At 35.2% G+C, this 21367-nt stretch overlaps 2 protein-coding genes across 4 annotated transcripts; one reads left to right on the top strand and one right to left on the bottom strand.

The window, feature by feature from the left end:
• Positions 1–36: 36 nt before the first annotated feature.
• Aps (diphosphoinositol polyphosphate phosphohydrolase 1 Aps) lies at positions 37–12565 on the bottom strand. The gene is made up of 3 exons (XM_076122856.1): positions 12111–12565; positions 11869–12024; positions 37–571 (listed from the first exon to the last, which is right to left on the bottom strand). Exons 1-3 carry the CDS (start codon positions 12207–12209, stop codon positions 356–358), a joined length of 471 nt encoding a protein of 156 aa, XP_075978971.1. The 5' UTR covers positions 12210–12565; the 3' UTR covers positions 37–355.
• Positions 12566–13001: 436 nt separating this feature from the next.
• LOC142978419 (uncharacterized) lies at positions 13002–19929 on the top strand. Of its 3 annotated transcripts, none has more exons than XM_076122859.1 (9): positions 13002–13145; positions 13289–13383; positions 13863–14853; positions 15175–15317; positions 15713–15871; positions 16248–16407; positions 16804–17024; positions 17382–17459; positions 17830–19929. In XM_076122859.1, the coding sequence occupies exons 1-9, from the start codon at positions 13142–13144 to the stop codon at positions 18280–18282; spliced, it is 2304 nt and encodes a 767-aa protein (XP_075978974.1). In that variant the 5' UTR covers positions 13002–13141; the 3' UTR covers positions 18283–19929. The 3 variants fall into 3 exon arrangements, with proteins under 3 accessions (XP_075978974.1, XP_075978976.1, XP_075978975.1); XM_076122861.1 differs by having other exon boundaries at positions 13074–13145; positions 13289–13469; XM_076122860.1 differs by having other exon boundaries at positions 13074–13145; positions 13289–13469; positions 13845–14853.
• The last annotated feature ends 1438 nt before the right edge of the window (positions 19930–21367 follow it).

The following is a 21367-nucleotide window of genomic DNA, read 5'->3' as shown; positions in this document are numbered from 1 at the left end:
TTGGGAAACCACCGTCCACCAAACAAAAACTTTACAGAAGAGCAATATAAAATTTATTTTTAAAACTCATTTCTCTGGATACTATATTATAACCAAGTTTCATTTAATTAAATAAAAAATAGAGCTTGTATGTCTTTTCGTTTTAATGCTAACAAAATAAAATTAACATGTATTCCATCGTAGTATAAAAATATACGTAAAAATAGAAAAAAGGAGATGTTTTTATAGGTGTAGCGTTGGCGTCATACGAAGTAACGATCGAAGCCCTGTGCGACTGTGACGAGGTTGGAGTCGCGAGTATCATTCAGTTCCGGGCTGTCTTAACCTAAGCGCAGTGGTGTGGGGGGTGGCGTGTTTAGCTCCCGGGGTCGTCGGTTTTGTTCTGTTTGGAGCGGCGCAGCTGCTGGATGTAGTGGCGCTGGATGGGCTTGTGGAGCGCCAGCTGCGCCAGCGCGTCGTCGATGGAGAACCACTGCCGCTTGCGCCCCATCAGCCGCGAGTCCTCCCACTCCGCCAGCTCCTGCGTCACCGTCATCACGTACACTTCTGTTCGGTGTTTGTGCTCTCGGTTCTGCAATACAAACAAACATACGCTTTACTTTCATGTTCATGAAACTAATTCTGTCTTAAGAAAAACGATATAAACGTATTACTAGAAGACCTTAATCGAAATCGGATTACTAATCCATTTAATTCAAATTAGTGTCTATCAACGTTATAGTTAATCTACCAACAAGGTTTCGTGAGCACAGAATGGAAAGTAAAAATTAGAACTTGTACTACATGGATACGAATGAGGCAAGGGAAGCTTGTAAAGATCGTACCAAGTGGTGTTCTTTGGTATTTGCTTAACCCTTTGGGAAAAAATATGTATGTATGTATGTATTACTTCGGACTACTGAAACCGCAGTAATATCCCCAGATTATCATGAAAGCACTCCATGCCTCCTAATCTGTTTAAAAAACATGTTTGAACAGCTTTTATCCATGAAAACAAAGGCAGATCTTTGCTTGGAGATAAGTAAAACAATATTTGTGCAAGGCCCAGCTAATGTGACTTTGCACAGGCATTGTAAAGAAACTCGCGTTACGTCACCTAGTTATTTTTCTGCTACCTGTTTAAGGTCTTATGAAAACTTTTTCACGTGGTTAAAGAATGGTGAGGAAAGGTATTTTTGTACCCAAAGTTGTTTAGTTAATATAGGTATCTTGCAAATACATGACATTGCGTTTTTGTTTCCGTGGCAGTGATAAAGGCCAAGATGCCGCTAATGTACATACTTCTTCATCTTCTGTTAAAAACTATTTTAGTTTAAGTTGTTATTTTACAATGATGGTGCAAGTTTATACCCATTATTTTATGATTGGGAGAATTTTCAAGATCAATTAGGCATTTTTGATAGACCCGAAAGCGAGTAAAGTTAGAGACGCTGTACTTGATTATTTATTCGTAATAAAAGTAACTCAATTCCTCAGATGACAAATAATAAGTGTGGGAAAGTGACAATTGAGACTCTTGGTTAGGTTTGCTTGCTGTTTCAAAATGCATCTTTCTGTTTTGATCCATATCATATGAGCTATTGAGACAGCATGACAAATACACATCACTACATAGTATAAAACAAAGTCGCCCATTTTGTCTGTAGTCCCTTCGTATGCATAAAACTTTAAAACTACGCAACGGATTTTGATGCGGTTTTCACTAATAGAAAGAGTATTTTCTCCGACAGGTTTTTATATATAATTGAAATACATTGAAACTATATTAGCTGAGTTATAGCGATTTATGTCCAAGAAGTCAGAAAAAAAATCTAATTGAAGATTGCATTTGTGCGTGCGCCGCTTATACCGTTGGATACAAGTAAGAACAATGTATAGCAAAAACATTGGTCTTTATTAGTTCTACAAAAAAGTCCGCGATGACATATATCCAGCTTTTTTATTTAAGTCACAAAAACTACTTTTCTGTATTAAAAAAACATTTAATTCGTTGGGTGATGTTTAACTGGTGATTTAACCAATAATACATATATCCTTATCAAAATAAGTAAGTTCATCATCACGAGCATTTAATTTAGATTATTTTTGCAGTTTACAGTGTGTTATTTAGACATATAGTTTAGGAGATATCACGATATTAGTATTGCGGCACGGTACGGGCCGGCCGCGGCGGCGGGGGCAGCGTCCCTATAACGGCCAAATATGTGAAACTGTATTATAAATAAGAACTCTGAACCATGTTTGTTGCAATAAATAATTTTGAATTTGAATTTGAATTTTGATAATATTACTAGGTACAAACATTGTGTTTTATCACTTTCAAAAAAAAGCAAAACAACAAAAAACCCGCTAAATAAATTGATTAAAAAACATTTCTAAAAAACCCCGTATTTCAACCCTTCCATGGGATTTCACAACCCTTATTAATCAGCAAGGGTTTGTTATTACATAATCAAAACGTTGAATGGCTTTGTTTATATAAAATTATTATAAAACCGTGTTGACTGGAAGTACATAAATCCTCCATACTCCATACTAATATTATAAATGCAAAAGTAACTCTGTCTGTCTGTCTGCTACTCAATCACGCCTTAACTACCGAACCAATTTGCATGAAATTTGGTATGGAGATATTTTGATACCCGAGAAAGGACATAGGCTATATATCATCACGCTACGACCAAAAGGAGCAGAGTACCAGTAATTAATGTTACAAAAACGGGGAAAAATTTCACCCATTCTCCCTTATAGGACGCAAGCGAAGTTGCGCGGGTCAGCTAGTAAAATATAAACAAATAACCAATTGTAACCATTAAACAGCCAGTGTAAAAAAAAACTGAAAATACTGCATATGATAGGTCAGATTGAAACGTATACGGTACAATTAAAACAAGCGTATCTTTAGTAAACGAGCATATAACATAGTTTGTAAACAATAGTCGGCGTGACGCAAGCGAGCCAATCGGCTGGGTTAATTAGTTTTATGACAAAGTAATTGCGAATGTAATTATGATCGGCTAAATGAGTGATAAGTAAGTCAGGAGTTCACGTTCGCGCTAAGTCATACACTGTATTTGAAGATCATGATCTGGACCATGATTTTTACGAGGGTAGACAATTATTTATGCTGATCAGTCATAACAAATTGTTGGCATATTAAATTAGCAAGAAACTGGAAGTCTGATAAAAAACACGAAAAACCTCCTCCTTTTTTTAAGGTTGGTTAAAAACATTAACAATTAAAATGTACGCTCTTTAAATAGGGTAGGCTAAAGTTCTTATGCTGCTAAAATGTCACAATCGATTCCTAAAATCGTCTCTTCTTCATTCGATTTCAAGTTGTAAATTGGAACAGAGAAACTAACTTTTACTTAAAGATTTTCCGGAAGATTCCCAATACGTAAAGTACTTCAAGTCTCGGAAACTTCGTTGATCGTAGACAATTTAGGGAAAGTTTTAAATCCAATAGACTATCGATCTTCATAATACAGAAGATACATAAAAGATCATTCCTAAATCCTGCAAGAAACCTTAATACCGCTGCCTTTGCTGAAAACGTTCGAGAAGTCCAGAAAAGTGAAAAAACAATAAACAAATTTAAATATAATCAATAAAGAATTCAATTTCATTGTTTTGATAGTAATTGTTTACCACATTGTGTATAGATAACGGGAGTATGAATCAAAATCGCATATATCGGAAGGTGAGGCGGCGGTCAAATAATCGAGAATAACAAATAGTGTTTGTTTTAGGAAATATGTTTTAAGTTAGTTTGATTATTCAGAATAAGCTTCATGTAAAATCACGAACAACATATTGGAGTCAGAATTCTTTCTTAAGTTTGTCTTGTAAAGATTAAGGAAAGTTTGTGTCTTCTTCTTATCGTATGGTTAGTGGTCAACCTAGCGTTGTTCGAGCCGCCCGAAGGCCTTTGACGTGGCTTAACCACTGTTATAAAAAATAGGAAGGTTTGTGCAATGTAACATTTATTGTAAAAGTTGTACGAGATAACGAAATAAACATTTTAGATTTTGATTTTTTTTTGTGTTAGGAGTATATTTGAGTAGATAGTGCAATGGGTGGGATTAGACCCAGAACATCACGATCGCAAGACCACAATTAGGATGAGTACCCAAACCTATAATTTCATATTACATTTTGCATAAGACTGGCAAACAGGTAAGGTACACAATAAACTAAAGGCATACAAATTGACAACGAAACTTCGCTAAAAGAAAATTCCTCAATACACACGAGCTTAGTCGATTGGGCAAAGAAAATAAGAACACAGTAGTGACATTGCTTTATTTACTACAAGCTACTGATACAGAATCCAATACCTTGAATTATTATCAGATAAATAGACAATAGTCGTGATAAGTTTCACATATTCATCAACAGATAGACCAGGGCTTATCGGACGGTATGACGTTATTTATTAATCCTTTCTGAATACGTTAACAACCTCATGTATCTTCTGATACGATCTGATCCACCGAAATTACGATTGTTTGGTCAAAGTACAAAAGATAAAGAAATAGTAAAAGAAAAGGAAACGTGTGAATAGGTGCCGATGAAAACAAGCAAACAGCAGGTCCAACAAGATTAAATTAGTTACATTTATTTTTCGTTTGGGAAAATTCAAGGAAGAAAACTGGCGAAGGCGGTTTCTGGCCTGCAGTGTAACAACTTGAAATTGACATAAATAACATAGGTTTGACTCGTGGGTACTTCCGACTCTTTTTAACTCATCATAAGCGTTAAGATTTCAAACACTAAATAAGTAAAACGATTAATGACATTTTGGTTCCAGATTTTTTTGTGACCCCAATATTTGCTATGAAGCGACCGCAGAACACATAAGTACACCCAATAATCTAAGGTATTAGCTAAAGATCTAGAACTGGTTTCCCGAACTATCGTCCATTTAGTCGCTCGTCAATTTTACGTTCCGTAGATATGAAATGCACGGGTCACTATTTCAGTCAAAGAATGAGCTATTGATGTTAACAAAGTTGCAAATTATATGTACGTTTAGCATAAACATTCTTATCTATAATTGGAACTGACCTCGTCATTTCCGTAAATATACCTAGACTGGAAAAATTGTCTAGATTTGTAAGAAAATTCCAGAATTTTCTAAAATATAATATTTTCAGAAATATTTTCAAGGACGAACTAACGACGTAAACTATACTTGTATAAGCAGTGGGTGGTTTAAGCATGCATTTCTGATCTTTAAAACTATTTCGGAAGATACAATCATAATATCACGTATTTTATCAATAGGAGGAGTTTTTGAAACGGTACACGTACAAATACTACGTTCTTATAATTCTACGATCTTCTTCTAAATAATATATTAGTTACTTTTCTAAACGGTATATTCATGGAGTCGAAAAAATTGGCCCTACGGGAGCTGTCTTCGCGAATAATAAAGACAAAACGTAAAAATGGAAAGCATAACTAGTTACAGTACAAAATAATGGTGGATTATAAAATTGCGAATGTAATGTGGGAACTTCAGAATGGTTTTTCAGCTGCATGATAAGATTGACATGAAAACATCGAACGATTTGCACGTCATATCTGCATACTGGTTTTAAAAGACAACTGGTGAAGAACTGCGTCGTATAGGACTTTGTTATGATTAGTGCAGGATTGTTAGATATACACGAGTGTCTTGAAATTGCGCATAATAAGGTCAGGAAAAAAAAATCTAAGGTTTTCCCAAAAGGATTTGAAGCCAACTGATTCAGATGAATACAGATTTTCATAGGTGATCGAAACAATTAGCATGAAAAAAGCAAAAAGCAATTATTAACATGAAAGTCGGAAGGAATAACTAACGGATTTTTGTTACTATTTCACGTAAAAACTACTACATGGATTTGGATGAAACTTGACAGTCGGATAGTTTAAAACCCGGATCAAATGTTTCACAAGTGGAAAAAAGTGGGAGATGCAGAAGCTAGTCTTAAAAACACATTCAGCATCCGTCTTATTGTTTCCTTTTAATATCCAAACCGGGAAATTCTAATAGCTCATAAATTAATATAGTATGTCGTTGGATTTCCTTAAATTTTGCAGCTGGCAAACCAAGACAAGCTGCTTAGCAACAGAGGTCACGACCTTTTGCAATTGTACATCAGATTTATTGCCATATCAAGGACAACCTCGTAAAAATACCCCCGGGGCATAAACTCGGTGGGAAACAGAATAATTTATACATACCGTAGCAGGCTTGATTAGAAATAAATTAGATCGGAAATTCTAACATATGGGGCTGTATATGAGAATCTTCGTGGTATAAACCTTTATTTGCGACAGTATGTTTCAAGATTGAGATCTTATTTTGAATCGGAAACAGCGGTAAAATCGTTTAGGTTTTAAATAACAAAGAAATAGATGAAACGTCTCTTTTTTTAAAGTCTATATTGTCCTACTAATAGGCAATGAGCTCCGATTTGCATATCCAATTTTGAAGACATTGCAGTCTTACTTTTCCGTATTGCTTTGAAACTGCAATAGTAAAGTCATTATGTAAATGATGGATAACAAGGATGGAGGTAGGAAATAACTGTATAATGCACATGAATTTTGGGCACAATTTACAGGAAAAAATGTAGCCGTCAGAGATTAAAATCATCATCATCATCATCTCAGCCGGGAATCGTCCACTGCTGGACAAAGGCCTCCCCCATCGAGCGCCAATAGGACCGGTCCTGGGCCGCCCTCATCCATCGGACTCCGGCAACCCTTACCAGGTCGTCGGTCCATCTTGTGGGGGGCCTGCCAACACTACGAGAGATTAAAATACGTGTTTAAAAATCGATCAGTTAAACAGTTTAACTAAAAGATAAACAATCGTCAGTCATATCTAAAGGACCCTTATTTTTTGCTTCTCGATAGTATGAAGTATCGTATTATCGGCCTGAACAATAAAATTGTTTTTCTAGCATCGTTGAAACAAATACAAAGTAAACATAATAAATGTTTACTGTAGCGGAATTAGTTCCAGTAATACAGTCGGTTAGCTTACATAAGGAAATGTACGGTTTATTATTAGAATATTGACGGAACAATGAATCAGAGGTAAATAATGATGGAGTAAGACACGCGACGGGTTCGCTTCTCCTATACAGTATTGAACTGGGAATATACGGAGTGGACATTGATTTTTGGATGCTCTGGGATATTTGGCTTGGGTTGTTTGGTTAACAAGCTTGTTATTACCCGCGGTTTCGTCTGTTTTCCGTTGGTTTGTTGGTGATGAATGATTGCTGATTTTAAATAGGGATTACCTTTGCCACCTTTTGCGGCTCAACAATGTTTTTCTTAATAATTCCGAAAATACTAATATTGGACATATATAGGGTTCTTTCTTGTAGTTTCCTATAGGGTTATTTTCTGAATTATTTCGTTAGTTTCAAAGACATAGATTACCTCTTCATCATAGTAACCGAATATAATGGTGAAAATCTCAACTCATACCTATGAAATATGTTAAAAAACGGATATTTACAAAATTTCTCGAGAAACAATCCCTGGTAGAGTTTAGCCAGTTTTTATTTTGAAGACGATCGAATGTGAAATACAGAAACTAATATCATTTATTTTATTTTTATGGAGGCTTATTTCATTAGAAAATACTTTCCATTTCATATAGCTTAACTGCACGTTTGGCGCAGTGGTTTAAGCGGTCACCTCGCCGCAACACCCGTAGCGCCGCGTGTGGTGGGTTCGAATCCCACCCAGGACAAATCTTTGTGTGATGAGCACGAGTATTTGTTCTGAGCCTGGATGTCAATTTATCTATATAAGTATGTATTTAGAAGTATATAAGTATGTTTATCAGTTCTTTGGTTACCATAGTACAAGCTCTGCTTAGTTTGGAATCAAATGACCGTGTGTGAGTTGTCCAATGATATTTATTATTTATTAGCTACAAAAACCCTAACGTTTTATTTATGGTGCTTATTCTAGACGTAATTATACATAACGGGTATTTATTCAGGCATTCCATAGTAATAAATTTGCAGTTACTTTGACAAACGTAATTTGGCACATAGGCCTACGAGTCACGATCGAATTTGACCTCCAAAAGCATGAATGGGTAAAGCCGTTCTTTAGATCAAACTTAGTTCAATTCATCACTACGTTAATTAGCTGTCCGCAGAATACTTGCGTGAATTTTGGGTACAAAAAAGAATTTAGGAGCTTGATTTAAGGAAAATGTATCTTTTTATATGATCCCTATTTTTTTTATTAATAGCCATGGAGAATTTAATATAGTGTTTTCTGTGTTTTACAGCAAAAGCGTAATAGAAATCCGTTTTAATAATATTAATAGTAAGAATATTATAAAACAAACTCCGCCGCCGCATTTGTTTGTTTGCGATATACCTACTCCAAAACTGCTGAACCAATTTTAATGCGTTTACCAAACAAGTATAGCAAACAAGCACCTTTTAGAAATGTCTGTGGGTAACCGCATACTCAAATGTATACTCAAAAGTACTAAATTAATTTTCATGCGTACACAGACTTTTCTGAAAGGTTTTGTATAAATTGATGATGACATTTAAATATACATGTTTAGGCTCAGAGTCCGGGCTAAAGTCTACTGTTAAGAGATAATACTACTAATAAAAAACAGTGATTAGACTAGGTCAAGAAAACATAGCATTGAAAACTATTATCGTAGATTAACATAGAATTCTTTATCAAGAATTACGATACACAGTAACGGATTAAATGATGGATAGTAGCTTGACGAAATAGCGTGATGTTAAACTATCTCTGCTATTAATTTTCAGTGATTACTTCGCTAGCCGTATCTTCGAGTATTTTGCGGTGTGATGGTAGAACTATTCTAATTTATACTTCTTATTAATATTAGGGTCGGGGAAAAAGTCTTTTGTATGTACGAGCTTACGTACGCATTGTATGTATGAACTTGTAATAAAATCTTTTCTCTACATAAAAAAGTTCGATATTTGAGTACCTCATGAGCTTACTGAAAGAAACCTAATGAACCGTGAACTCAATTGTGATTCTTAAAGCCAAAGAGTTTTTATTACAAGTTCATGCATAGTAAAATGCGAAAAGACTTTTTCCCCGACCTAATATTATAAATGCTTACGTTTGGATGTTGGTGACTCAATAAAAGCAAAACGATATTTTGATAAAGTTTGCTACAAAATTAATACATGAAATACTTTTTCCCCGGGAATTTTATTGTCGCGAGCGAAGCTGGAGGCAGAAGCAGTTCAGATAAGAACCGCTCTTCGTGTAAATATTTATTTTCTCAACTGGTAGTTTTGGAGCAATAATAGCGCGGTTAAAGAAAACTTTTTAGATGTGTATTTTACTTATTTAACTGATTTTAGTGTACCTCATCTGGGCAAAACCTTTTCCGTAGACTTTATAACATAAGTATAATTTAAATAGACCATACGAATCTCTTGCAACAGGGTAATGATTTGAAATCGAATCTTCAACTAGTTGGTACTCGGTACACATTTCTTTTTTACGGTTAATTAGACCGTTAAATAATTACGTTATTTTAGTGGTAAAATTCGTCATAATCCATTAGTATTTAGGCATTAATTCCCTTTCTAAGCCGTCTAGGTCTCAAGGCCTTGGGCTAAAAAATACCGCTCGTAACTGAATTAAGTATTTATTTGGAAACTAACTTCCGCCCACGGTTTCGGTCGTATAGACATAAATTACAGTTTTTTTGTTTGCAACATCACGTCTGACTAACCCGAAGATGTAGGCAGAGGTGTCTTAAAAAATCCGTGTTTTATCATTAAAATGTTGCCATGTAAAAAGGGACGACCTTTTGCCAAATATCATATCTACCTGTAATAAATACTATGTTTAATTCATACTTCATATTACAAATAATATAGTAAAACTATTACTCTCTGTCATGTTCTCACTACTAAACACCTGAACCAATTAGAATGGAATTTGGCACAGTGACAGTTTCTGTGGCAGGAGAACATGAATAAAAAATTACTGCCAATCTAACTATTTGCCAGGTATGCTTTAACAGGTAATCTGCTGAATTTTAATAAAATTTGGCATTTTTTGAACAGAGATTTGTTTTTAGGGGTTCATAGTTCAGTCACACTTAGCTGTCACTAGGCTGTGAACCCTGTAATTAAAATTTTCACAGATGGTGTATTATTTTTTTCGTTTTTAGGACAAAAGAAAAACAAGATCTGAATAAAACCAATGTTTAAAGGGGCTCCTATACAAGAAACGTGTTTTTTTCTGTCTTTTTTCATTCAATATTGATAACGGCAACAGGTATTCCTATTCCTAAGTGTATGGTATGGAACTTTTTAAGTATAAGTTTTACTCTTACTTGGCTGGTTATATTTCTAATAAACCAAGTTGGGATAGGAAAAACTTCGAAACTACTTTAAAAGCTCTATAATTTGGTCCACAGTTGATTACTGAACCTCACATGGTTTGTACATAATGTACACAGAGCCATGTACAACATTTGGCTCAATTCCTAATGGCATATTGTGTAATATTGTCTGTTTATAAACATACTTCATAAAAAACACATATTTGTATACTAAATACCATTTTTTTTCTGTACATGTTTTACGTATTTAACTCTTTGGTCAACGTTTTTATTGTCCATCAACATTTCATCAGCGGTTCCATATGAAAAAAGTTACTTCTGTGTATCTTTTTTACAACTTTAGGACTAAATAACTGCCTCCATTAAATTTCCTATAACTTAAAAGTAAAATAATATATGTGTTTTTGGATAGACATGTAACTTGTTCATAAACAGTTGTTTTTGTTGTTCATCAGGTGAGATGGGAGACAAAATGCCTAATCCCATATAATAATTACAAACGAAAGACTTAGTAGAAGAGAGTGATCTATTACATCCTATGGTAAAACAAAGATAACTTTATTTTTTATTAATATGGACACAGATAGTAAATGGGTAGGATATTTTAAATAATAAAAATAATTGTTAATGGAGATAAGAACAGTAGAAAAAGTGTTTTATTTCTGAAAGGAATATTATTTGAGTTAATAATATAATGAAGTAGAGATATAGAAAATCTCTGAAAAAATTATCCTGATTTTAAAAACATAAATTAAATGAGTAATTATTTATCGCTTATTATAACAACAGGAAAATTGTATTTCTATTTGACTGTTAGAAATAAAGCTTATCATATTTACAATAAATTAATTTATTTGAGTTCATTTTTATTTGTGTTTTATCTAAAATCTTTCATTGTATAAGTTACTATTGCATAGACTTTTTTATATTCAAGTGATTGCACTGAGAAAAAAAGGAAATCATTCTTATCATTTTATACATTAATCAAGTCATTGTTTGAATATTTTGTATTTAAAATTACTGTATTATGCCATTGTAAATTGTATTTTTTAATAACAACAATGAATAACAATAGGTTAAGACAAACTCTGTCATTTATTATTATTCCGTTGATTACAAATACATAGGTTATGGTCAACTTTTGAATAAATATTTTTAGAAAATCTATATTAACATTTTTATTCACCATATAAATTTCATAGTCAATGAATTGTAACAATACATCAAGTTTCATGTAGTTACTGAACACTAGAAAAAAAATGAACATAAGGCATTTTGTAAACAAGACAGTTGACCTCAAATTTCAACACCATATGTTACAAAAACACTGTATGAAACTGTATAGTACATACATACTACACTCTGTGCTCACTACCAGTCTGTCAGGTGTGCAAAAACACATACACACACACTTTTTTATGACAGGACAGGTGTCATGTCGCGGAATTGTAACGTGTTTACATGTACATGACATGGCTTACCTCGAATACACCGAGACATCTGCCCAGCTTGCCGATGACGCCGGCTTCTTCGAGCACCTCGCGCATAGCGGTCACCGAAGGCTCTTCCTCCGGCTCTACACCGCCGCCTGGCACTATCCAGTTGTCGGGACGCCGCGACGACGTCACCAGGAGCACCTACGCAACGCAACAACAAACTTTAACGTCTCCCGACCAGGAATACACACTCACTCGCACTCGAACAACAGAAATACAACGCTAACCTCTGTTTCGGCATCAGAACGAACGCAGATACACGCCGCGCGACGTCTAAATCCCTCGTCGTCGTAAATCCGAATCGAATTAGGCTTCTCCTTCACCATTTTTTCATTAAACACGTAAACACGAACTAAAGAGACGATCACAAACGAAAAGCTGACATCAAATATAAAGAAAAACTATGAACCGAACGTAATTTTTAATGATCAACAAACGCCATAACCGAAGTATCCTATGTTGAACGTATCCATTTTCTACTAATAAAGTTACACAACGTACATGTAAAATGAAACTATAATAACAATAACGCTACAATTAGAGCAATATTTCAGCTATAACTAGCTTTTGATCGCGTATTTCAAGCCCATGTTGAATGGTGCCTGACGTTTTATTTCTTTGCGAAAATCGAAATAGGTTTTGGAAAGCAATAGGGAATCTATCAGCTGACAGCCGGAAGTCGGAAACTGTATTGCCGTGTAATTTTATTTCCGAATGTTGCAATTGTTGTTTATAATGTTAATCTCTAGAATTAAGCATGACCTTCACAACCAGAAATGTGTTTTGTACCTAGATTTTTTATAACAGACGTTTTAGATTTTGTCAGGAGCGATTAAATATGTTATATTTTCTTGAACTGGGTAACTTTATACCATTGATGCAACCGGATATATCAACGATTTATAAAAATAAAGTAGGTACCTACCTATATAAACTGAGAAAACTTTTTTAGCTTACTTAAATCTAAAATATTTAGGAATTATTGAAATATTTTAAATCCTTGTTTCAATCAAGTAAGCACAAGGTAGACCAAGTAAAAATTACTAGATTAACAAAATAAACGTAGTGTGTGCTCAATCAAACACATCACTATCATCCATAAACTCAGATTAATAGCTCTATTCTGCTCTATGACATTTTATCTATAGTCTATGGTTGGTTTGTTGTGTTGATGGACAGTAAACGTTATCGGTTATAATTCAAATTCTACTAGCTTTTGTGTGTAATTACTAATTATTTTTTCTTTTTTTCAGGTGTCATGGGTATGTAATCCGTTTTAATAACTTGTTTTAACTCTTTCTAACGTACAGAATTCGTTAAAACATGTAGCAATTGACATTGTAATCGTAAACTTCAAATGCCATTAGAACGTTGATTGATTTGAATTTATGCGTTGTTTTTCTAGTTTCAGAGGAGTGCTTCGACTTGGGGAGACTACTGAGGAACCATCAGAAAAAGCACAAAAGCAGGCCTTCTCAATTTGGAAGTGTAGCCGGCGGGGTGTGTGTTCTACATTGAATTATTAAAAATCATTATTTCTATTTGTTATCATCATGCATGAGGCAAATACTTCTCGTAATATTAATGTAGGTATATCATGGTGCATTCGTGTATGTTTGTTTTGCATGTAATGTGTTATGTTATGTACATGTCATATATAAATGTTTTGTATTGCATAAACAGTCATTGACATCAAACATCCTCAATGGGAATCCACTATACTTATTCACTGATTGTTACATAAAAACAAAAATGATTGGGAGTTATAAAGGCATAACTCCTCCATAGAATTCATAGTCTTGCCATTAATCCATTTAGATGAAAAATTCGACTCAAATGTCATAATTTTTATTTTATTACTTGAATTTTTATGTTTCTGAAACTACCACATTGCATGTAATACACACATGCATGGATGCACCTATACATATAACAGAAGGGTCCTAACCATCCAATAATAGAAAAAACTTGGTTTTCAGGTGCAAAAGAGGCTTGAGAACAACTTGAAATATAGGAAAAGCAGTCGCCTTTCATTCTTTGATAATATAAGAAATTTGTCAAAATGCGAGAGTCCTGCGCCAGTGTCAAATGTGCAGTCAAAGATAGAGCACAGAAGACAGCAGTTAGAGAAATGGAAAGAACAGAAAGAGAAGCAAAAGAAAGAAGAAGCTACTCACAAGAAGAAACCGTTTGTAGCGGGAGTGCCACATGCACCTTTGAAGTTTGTCCCTCCTCCACCAATCCCAAAACCAAAACCAAGCACCTCTGGCAGAGTAACACGGTCCCAGTCATCTAAAACATCCGCTAAACCCAAAGAGATTAAAGAAACAAAGTCATTATCTCAATCATTTGCACCCAAAAATGCATCATTCAAACCACCAGAAATCAAAAATATTCCAAAATTACCAAACTTCACTGCACCTAAAGCTAAGAAAGACAAAAAGATGAACTTTTCTTTTCAACCAATATTGCCAAATCCACCTAAAGAAGTCAAACAGACTCGGTCAAAATCGGCAAAGCCAACTGTAGTAGAGACTAAGCCTGTACGCAAACAGGCAGAGAGGACAGTCAAAGCAAAGGTATCAAAGACTGCAACAAAAAAGACCAATTTCGTACAAGCTCCTTTACAGAGCAGTTCATCAAGTGAAATGGAGCCGATTGAAGAAGTGTCACCGATTTTAATAAGCAAAAGTGCAAGGAAGTCATTACCAGCTCCGAGTTCCCCAGTTATTGTGTCGAAGACTCCTAGGAAGTCAATGCAAAAGGCTGTAACTCAGTATACACCTAAGAACCCTGTGCCAAAGAGTGAGTCGAGCTCAGAGGAGAGATTGAGATCACCAAAAACTTTAGATACTGTTCCGATGACCCCTGAACAGATGGTGGAAGAGGCTAAGAAGATCAGCCCTTGTGTGACTATGTCTAGAGGGAAGGATAATGCAAGGAAGGAAATGAAAAAGAAGCTGGATGAAGGTAATGATTGAAATTTGTTTAAATCTGCATGAGTTCATTTAATACTGATATATGGCTGTCAAAAGTTTCTGATAAGCCGTAGCATGTGATTTTTTGTATTTTACTTCTATTCAAAGATAACAATAACAATATTATTTGGCAGTTGTTTACTTTTTGGTCCTAATTTTTTAGAAAAGATCAAGTCTCTTGATCGCTTGTGAAATTATCTTGTCTGAAATATTGTTTCATTACATGTATGAATTTCGCCCATGGATTACTACTTACTAAAGAATTAGATCCTTACAATTGCACCATTTTCAACATCTGAATGTCATATTCCAGGTCTACTGGACGAGGATGCCAGTGACATGGACAGTGTGGACCACTTCCGTCAGCAACTGGCGTCGGAGATCAAGCGCATGACTGAGATGTGTGACACATGGGACAAGATCTCTGAACAGACTGTCTTACCAGAATCTGTACAGGTAAACTTATTGGGACATACATACACCCCTGTTAAAATTTGATCCCATATGTTACAAATAAGTTTATTGTTGTGTATTTTAAGCTTATATTGTAATTATTTAAGACCAGGAGTAAAATTACTGTTTTGTATCAGTTTTAAATATTTTCTACTTATAATTCGAGTTTATTATTATGACTATGATAACATATAGTGTATCATTGCTTATTTGATCCAAACTAGTTAAGCTTTTTTAACATAAAAAACAGAAACAAATGCACTCACATTTGTAAAACTAGTAAGGATTTAAATCTTACAAGATTCAGAAAGCCAAGATTATACATATCTAAACCCATCATATAAATTTAACCAATATACTTTAATAACTAGATCCTCATCTGCTATGCTTTTCTCCAGGAGGCAGTACTGTCAGCGGTAGGTCTGGCGCGGCTGCTGATGTCACAGAAGCTGGCGCAGTTCGCGTCGCTGGTGGAGCGCTGCGCCCGGCCCGAGCACGGACAGGCCATCGTCACGCCCGCAGACCTGCACGGGTTCTGGGATATGGTGTTCATGCAGGTAATACTCGTATTCCACTAAAAAACATTTAACTTTTATAAAAAATAAGTTTTATGTTATTATGGGTTGATTTTTCCATTGTAAGATCACTTTGGATAAAGAGTAATTTTAATTATACAATGATTAATGATTGAAAATATTGAAAATTAATAACTGCTCCTGTCAAATATAATGTGTTTAGTTTCATAACAAATATGTAGTCAATTTAGTTTGATTGTTGAATTAACACTCAAGCTATTTTAATTAGCTGTTAGACAAATCTGAGTAACCCACGTTCTTTATTATATCTTTTCAACATACCCATAAGTTGCCTTTTATAATACCTTAGAAAATAGTTTGTAATGCTTTTATTCACCTTCAAATTATGTTTTTTTAGGTTGAAAACGTAGACATGCGTTTCAAGAACCTAGAAGAACTACGTGCTCGCGGCTGGGTGGAGAAACCTGTAGAGATCAAGAAGAAAGTGGTCAAGCCTAATGTAAAAAAAGTCACCAAGCCGACTGGAGGACCTAGTCGACTTAGAGAAATGATTGCAGGTGAGAAGCATGCACCTGTTTAAAATGATTTCCGTATATATATCAATTTGTATTTGCTACTGATTATTCATATCATTTACGTATTCCATGTGGTATACAACTCTGTATGTCCTATTGAGTTATATGTATAGCCTGCCAGAGTTTAGGCACAGGGCAGAAAGGTTTAGTTTGTTTTCTGGCGACGGCCGTACTTTTCCACAGAATGCAAATCGAAAAAGATTCTGACACTCAAGAAATACTTCTATAGTTAAGGTACATAGTCGTTCTGAGTAACATAAGTTAGTGTCATTATATTCTAGCGGAGAAATACAAATGAATAAGACACAAGATACATAGTTATAAGTCTTAAATATATTATTATAACAGTAATTAATATTGATTATCTTTATATTACAGCTGCACGCAAAGCAAAGAAAGAGCAAGAAGATGAAACACCCGCTACTCTCGCTCCTCCTGCAGCAGAGGGAGACAGTAAGACGTTCGAGGCAGGGTTCTTCAGCGTGCGCTCACCCATCCGATCGCCGGTCGCACCCTCCCCCGCACCGCGCACTCCAGGGAGTAAGAACAATCTGCTGAAGGCTGTACTGTCTAGCGAGGCTAAGAAATCTGCTAGTAAGGTGAGAACATACAAAAAAATAGGTTTTAAAATTACAGAATGTTTCGTAAATATAGCATACTTTACATGTTTAAGATATTGACCTATGTGAACTGCAACGTCGACGCTACAAAGTAAAAGAACACGTTCGAATCTTACCATAATGAATTACATATTATCTTACACATTACTTTACGGCCTACGTAGCATCAAGACTGATGGCACTTTTGCGTTTTATCGTTTTATATATTATTCGTGCTGCATTCGTTCCGTAGGGCGACGGGTCTAAAATTATGTTCTTTGCGCTCCTTCCTTAAATAGGTATTATTATAATTGTTAAACAATAAATAGTCGGTATATCGAATTTATATTTTTCCAGAACTCTGCATCATTTGCAATGCTTCGTGCTTCCGTTATGGGCAAGAACGTGGACATGGAAGGATTCGCTCCTATACCAGTAAGTAGCCACATATAATTAGATGTTTATTTCGATAATACTGCTTCTAAAACTAGTAAAATGATTTAAATAGACAGATCAAAGCAGGTAAGCTTTGGTGTAGCCGGCTGTGCTCTCTAGTGGTAACAATCTGTGGGTTAAGCAACGCACGGCGCGTTTATTCTATAAATGGGTAACCTTAGTGGTACTTGAACTGAGCATCTCTATGCTTGAAAGGACCCCTAAAAAGCTGGTCGCGGCTGTGTATTGTAGAGGATGCCGGGAACATAACACTGTTATTTTTCTGCCAACGTAATGCATATAAGTAAGAATGTATTTACACTAAAATTTAATAAAACTGCATCCTCATAAATATACTTGTTCTCCACAGCAAACACCAATAACGCCAATCAATATATACGCGACACCAGGCCGCAGTATACTGAAAGCAACCAACACAGACACAAGCAAATCAAACAGGAAATCTATCAAAATGGTTCTTTTTAACCGCTCGGACGTCGAACCTGACAACTCATACCACACTCCGGACAGTGACGTACACGACACTAAGCCTGATGAAGCTTTAGACAGTGGTTTATCATCCATGGACTTAGAAAAGATTGATAATAAAGAGAATTCCAAAAGAAAGTCCAAGTTGGTGAGACAGGATGCTGAAGATCGTAGTCCTGTGTTGACAAGGAGTAGGCGGAAGAGTAACGCTGACGATGCTGTCACTCCTCGAAGGTCTTCAAGGAAGAAGGTGTTGCAGGAATCTGAGGAAAATGTTGAAGAGAAGACTCCTAAACGGTCTAGTAGGAGAAGGAAGAGTAAGCAAGCGAATTAATGGAGTTTTCTGTCTGTATTTGGGTTCGATCAGGTTCTTAAATTTGATCTTTAAATGCCTACTTTTGGTATCTGGGACAGTTAGTTTATGCCATTTTTTTTTGAGAAAAGTTTTCGGGCGTATTATTGGTTTTTGTTTGTTTGCCTTGTATAAGATTAGGCAGGGTTCGCCTTGTTATCACCCTACTATGATAATATTTTAAGAACTAACTCCATACCACGACTGGAGTCACGGGTATAAGCCAGTTGTCTCATATATTAAATGGTGGTGCTTGAAGATTTATGCTTTTTCTAGCTACGATACCTTATCTTTAGTTTAAGAAAGGTTTAAGACTTATTTTAGCTAGAAATATCATGCATGATTTCGGTAAATGTAAGAAAATAATGGCACTATCCACATTGGATAACACCATATTTATTTCTTACCTAAGCAAAGGGATTTCACTGTAAGCATTCCCATAGTGAAATATTGATGAATTTTAAATCTACAGTGATTTTTACTTGAGTGTTGTCACAAACAAAAATATAAAATACAAAATTGTTTTTCATTGTTGCCATAATATTGTACCAGTTAATATTTTAAGATTGCTCATATAGAGGCCAAAATAATATAGTTAACTTTAGTTTATTTCGAGGTAAGCAGTTTTGGTATTAATTAAGATATTTTAGCATGATAACATTTTATTTTCTTGACCAAAAAAGTAAGTGTGAGTCTCCCGGAAAAAGGCTTTATAGAACTCTTAAATTTCTCAACCAGGATATAATCAAACGCCTTTTCAAAATGGAAATCTTTCTGAAGTCGATAGCTCGACATTCAAAATATTCTCTAAAAATTAGTTCCTAGGAAACACGCTAGGGGCGCTGATCAGATTTTAATACAAAATTTCTCGACAGCTTCTCAGTTGTCGATAGTGGCAGAAAATTGCCGTTTGTTCAAAGAACCAGTTGACATAAAAACTTTGTATTTAATTCCCTTTTTAACTGTTAAAATATTCAGATCATGTAGTACCTATTTTATTAGTTTTCTTATTTGTTTGACATTAATATCGAATTTAATTGTCTCTGATTGTTTTGTGTAGATGTAATCATTTGTTTTTAGTTTTAATTGAGGTGGTCGCGGGTGTAGTGCCTTATTTCAAAATGTGCCTGAAACCCATTAAACTTAAGAATGCAAGTCGTATTTACTGTATACTGTACTTAAGAATATGTATTTTTTTTCGCACCATACGAGTTTGCGAGAGTTGTTTTTACAGTTGTTCAAGTAATATATAAAAATAGGGAAATCATGTACTGTTGTCTAATGCGAATCTCTTATAACTATATGGAAATATGACAAATTCTGTTAAGGACAACATTTACTATTTACTTCAACTAATACAATATGTATTAATCAACGTCAAATTGTAGCCACTGAAGACTATCGCCAAAATAAATAAGACATTAGACTGCATTTAGTTTCACTAGGGGATCTGCTTTTATTTCGCGTTTGTAGATATCATAGTGCCTAAAAATTTTGTTGAAAGACCCCGCGACCACCTCGCCTTATTTTATAACTAGTTGATAGACTGGACCGTGTGCCTGAGTGCGTGTAGTGTGTATGTCGCGATTATTGTACAATAATAGTAATTATACAGAAGTTTTCATAATATCTCGGAGTTTTATTTATACCTTTAATGCCAAAAAGAAACAGTCGCTCCATGTAAAATACTAGGCCTCGGCTGGAGTCTTTAAGACAGGAGCTGGACTTAAACATAGCTGTAAGAAAAGCTAGACTTTTGAATGTCTTACTAATTGTTTTACTAATAAATATTGTGTAAGCTCTGCTTTGTTATGCAGTGCTTTGCCACTTTCATTCAACTATGAAATCGTATATGAGTGAAATAGACTACCTACAGTAAAACTAATCAGAGCTTATAGGACGTATAATAACTAGTGAATGCAATCCCGATCTCGCGGGATCCCGATCTCGCGAGATCCCGTGTATTTTTTCGGGATCAATCCCGAAGCTTAATATGACGAGATCCCGTTCGGGATTGTCGGAGAGGGCATTTTCAGCAGCTGGCTACATTGCAATAGACTTAAGATGCCGATTAGAAGCTCGTACTATTATTACACTTTGCATTTTAAAAGGCTACTTTCAAAATGCCATGTGATTCCTTTTTATTTTGATCTCCTGGAGCTACACCTACTTTTCTGATTATGTTCATGTTATTACACCTGTTAATTATGTTACGTTGTTAGTAATATTGAAAAATAAAGGCTTTTATTTTCTTTCAAATAATAATTTATTGCATTCACCACACTATCACACAAATATTACATTAAACAAGCCGTTCGAATTGTATTATTTTTCTAACTAGACGGGATCCCGAAAATCTCGGGATCCCGCGGGATTGATATTTCTGATCGCGAGGGATCTCGAGTTGACGATCTCGAGTCGGGATTGCATTCCCTCATAATAACACGTCGAATTGTGGAGTTATGCAAGGAATTTTGATATAATGTTGCAGCTGTGGTACCACCGATAGTGTTTGTAATTTGATACAAAAATATTTAATGGGTCTTTATTGAATGAGAAATTTAGAGGTTACAATACTTTGATACCTGACGTTCATCGGTCGGACATCAATAGTCGATCGCGGCTAGACTCACTGATTTGCGTGTCGAAGTACCGTTATTTTTTTTACAATTTGGAAATTGAGAACACCAAGTGAGGGTAGTTGTAGAAACTCGCGTTAATGGAGATGACGCTTAGCAGCCACATCAGTCTACCCGCGACCAATATCGATGTATGTCGGTTGAAAGTTATCGTCACCTTGTAAAGTTGACATTACCAAGATCGATGTGAGTCGATCGAGAGTTATCGTCACCTAGTAGACATTACATTTAAGACTAGCTGACCCGCGCAACTTCGCTTGCGTCACCTAAGAGAATGGGTAAAAATTTTCCCCGTTTTTGTAATATTTTTCGTTGCTACTCCGCTCCTAATGGCCGTAGCGTGATGTTATATAGCCTAAAGCCTTCCTCGATAAATGGGCTATCTAACACTGAAAGAATTTTTCAAATCGGACCAGTAGTTCCTGAGA

Source organism: Anticarsia gemmatalis, chromosome 14, assembly GCF_050436995.1.
Source record: "Anticarsia gemmatalis isolate Benzon Research Colony breed Stoneville strain chromosome 14, ilAntGemm2 primary, whole genome shotgun sequence".
Lineage (NCBI taxonomy): Eukaryota > Metazoa > Arthropoda > Insecta > Lepidoptera > Erebidae > Anticarsia > Anticarsia gemmatalis.
The sequence above is the reverse complement of the archived record's forward strand: the minus strand, read 5'-3'. Positions and strand labels throughout refer to the sequence as shown.

Coding starts and splice junctions, on each gene's coding strand:
- Aps (XM_076122856.1), bottom strand. CDS start 12,209: ATGGTGAAGGAGAAGCCTAATTCGATTCGGATTTACGACGACGAGGGA. Junction 12,025..12,110: donor GTTCTGATGCCGAAACAGAG/GTTAGCGTTGTA, acceptor TGCGTTGCGTAG/GTGCTCCTGGTGACGTCGTC. Junction 572..11,868: donor GATGTCTCGGTGTATTCGAG/GTAAGCCATGTC, acceptor TTTGTATTGCAG/AACCGAGAGCACAAACACCG.
- LOC142978419 (XM_076122859.1), top strand. Junction 13,384..13,862: donor TTGGAAGTGTAGCCGGCGGG/GTGTGTGTTCTA, acceptor CTTGGTTTTCAG/GTGCAAAAGAGGCTTGAGAA. Junction 15,872..16,247: donor GGGATATGGTGTTCATGCAG/GTAATACTCGTA, acceptor ATGTTTTTTTAG/GTTGAAAACGTAGACATGCG.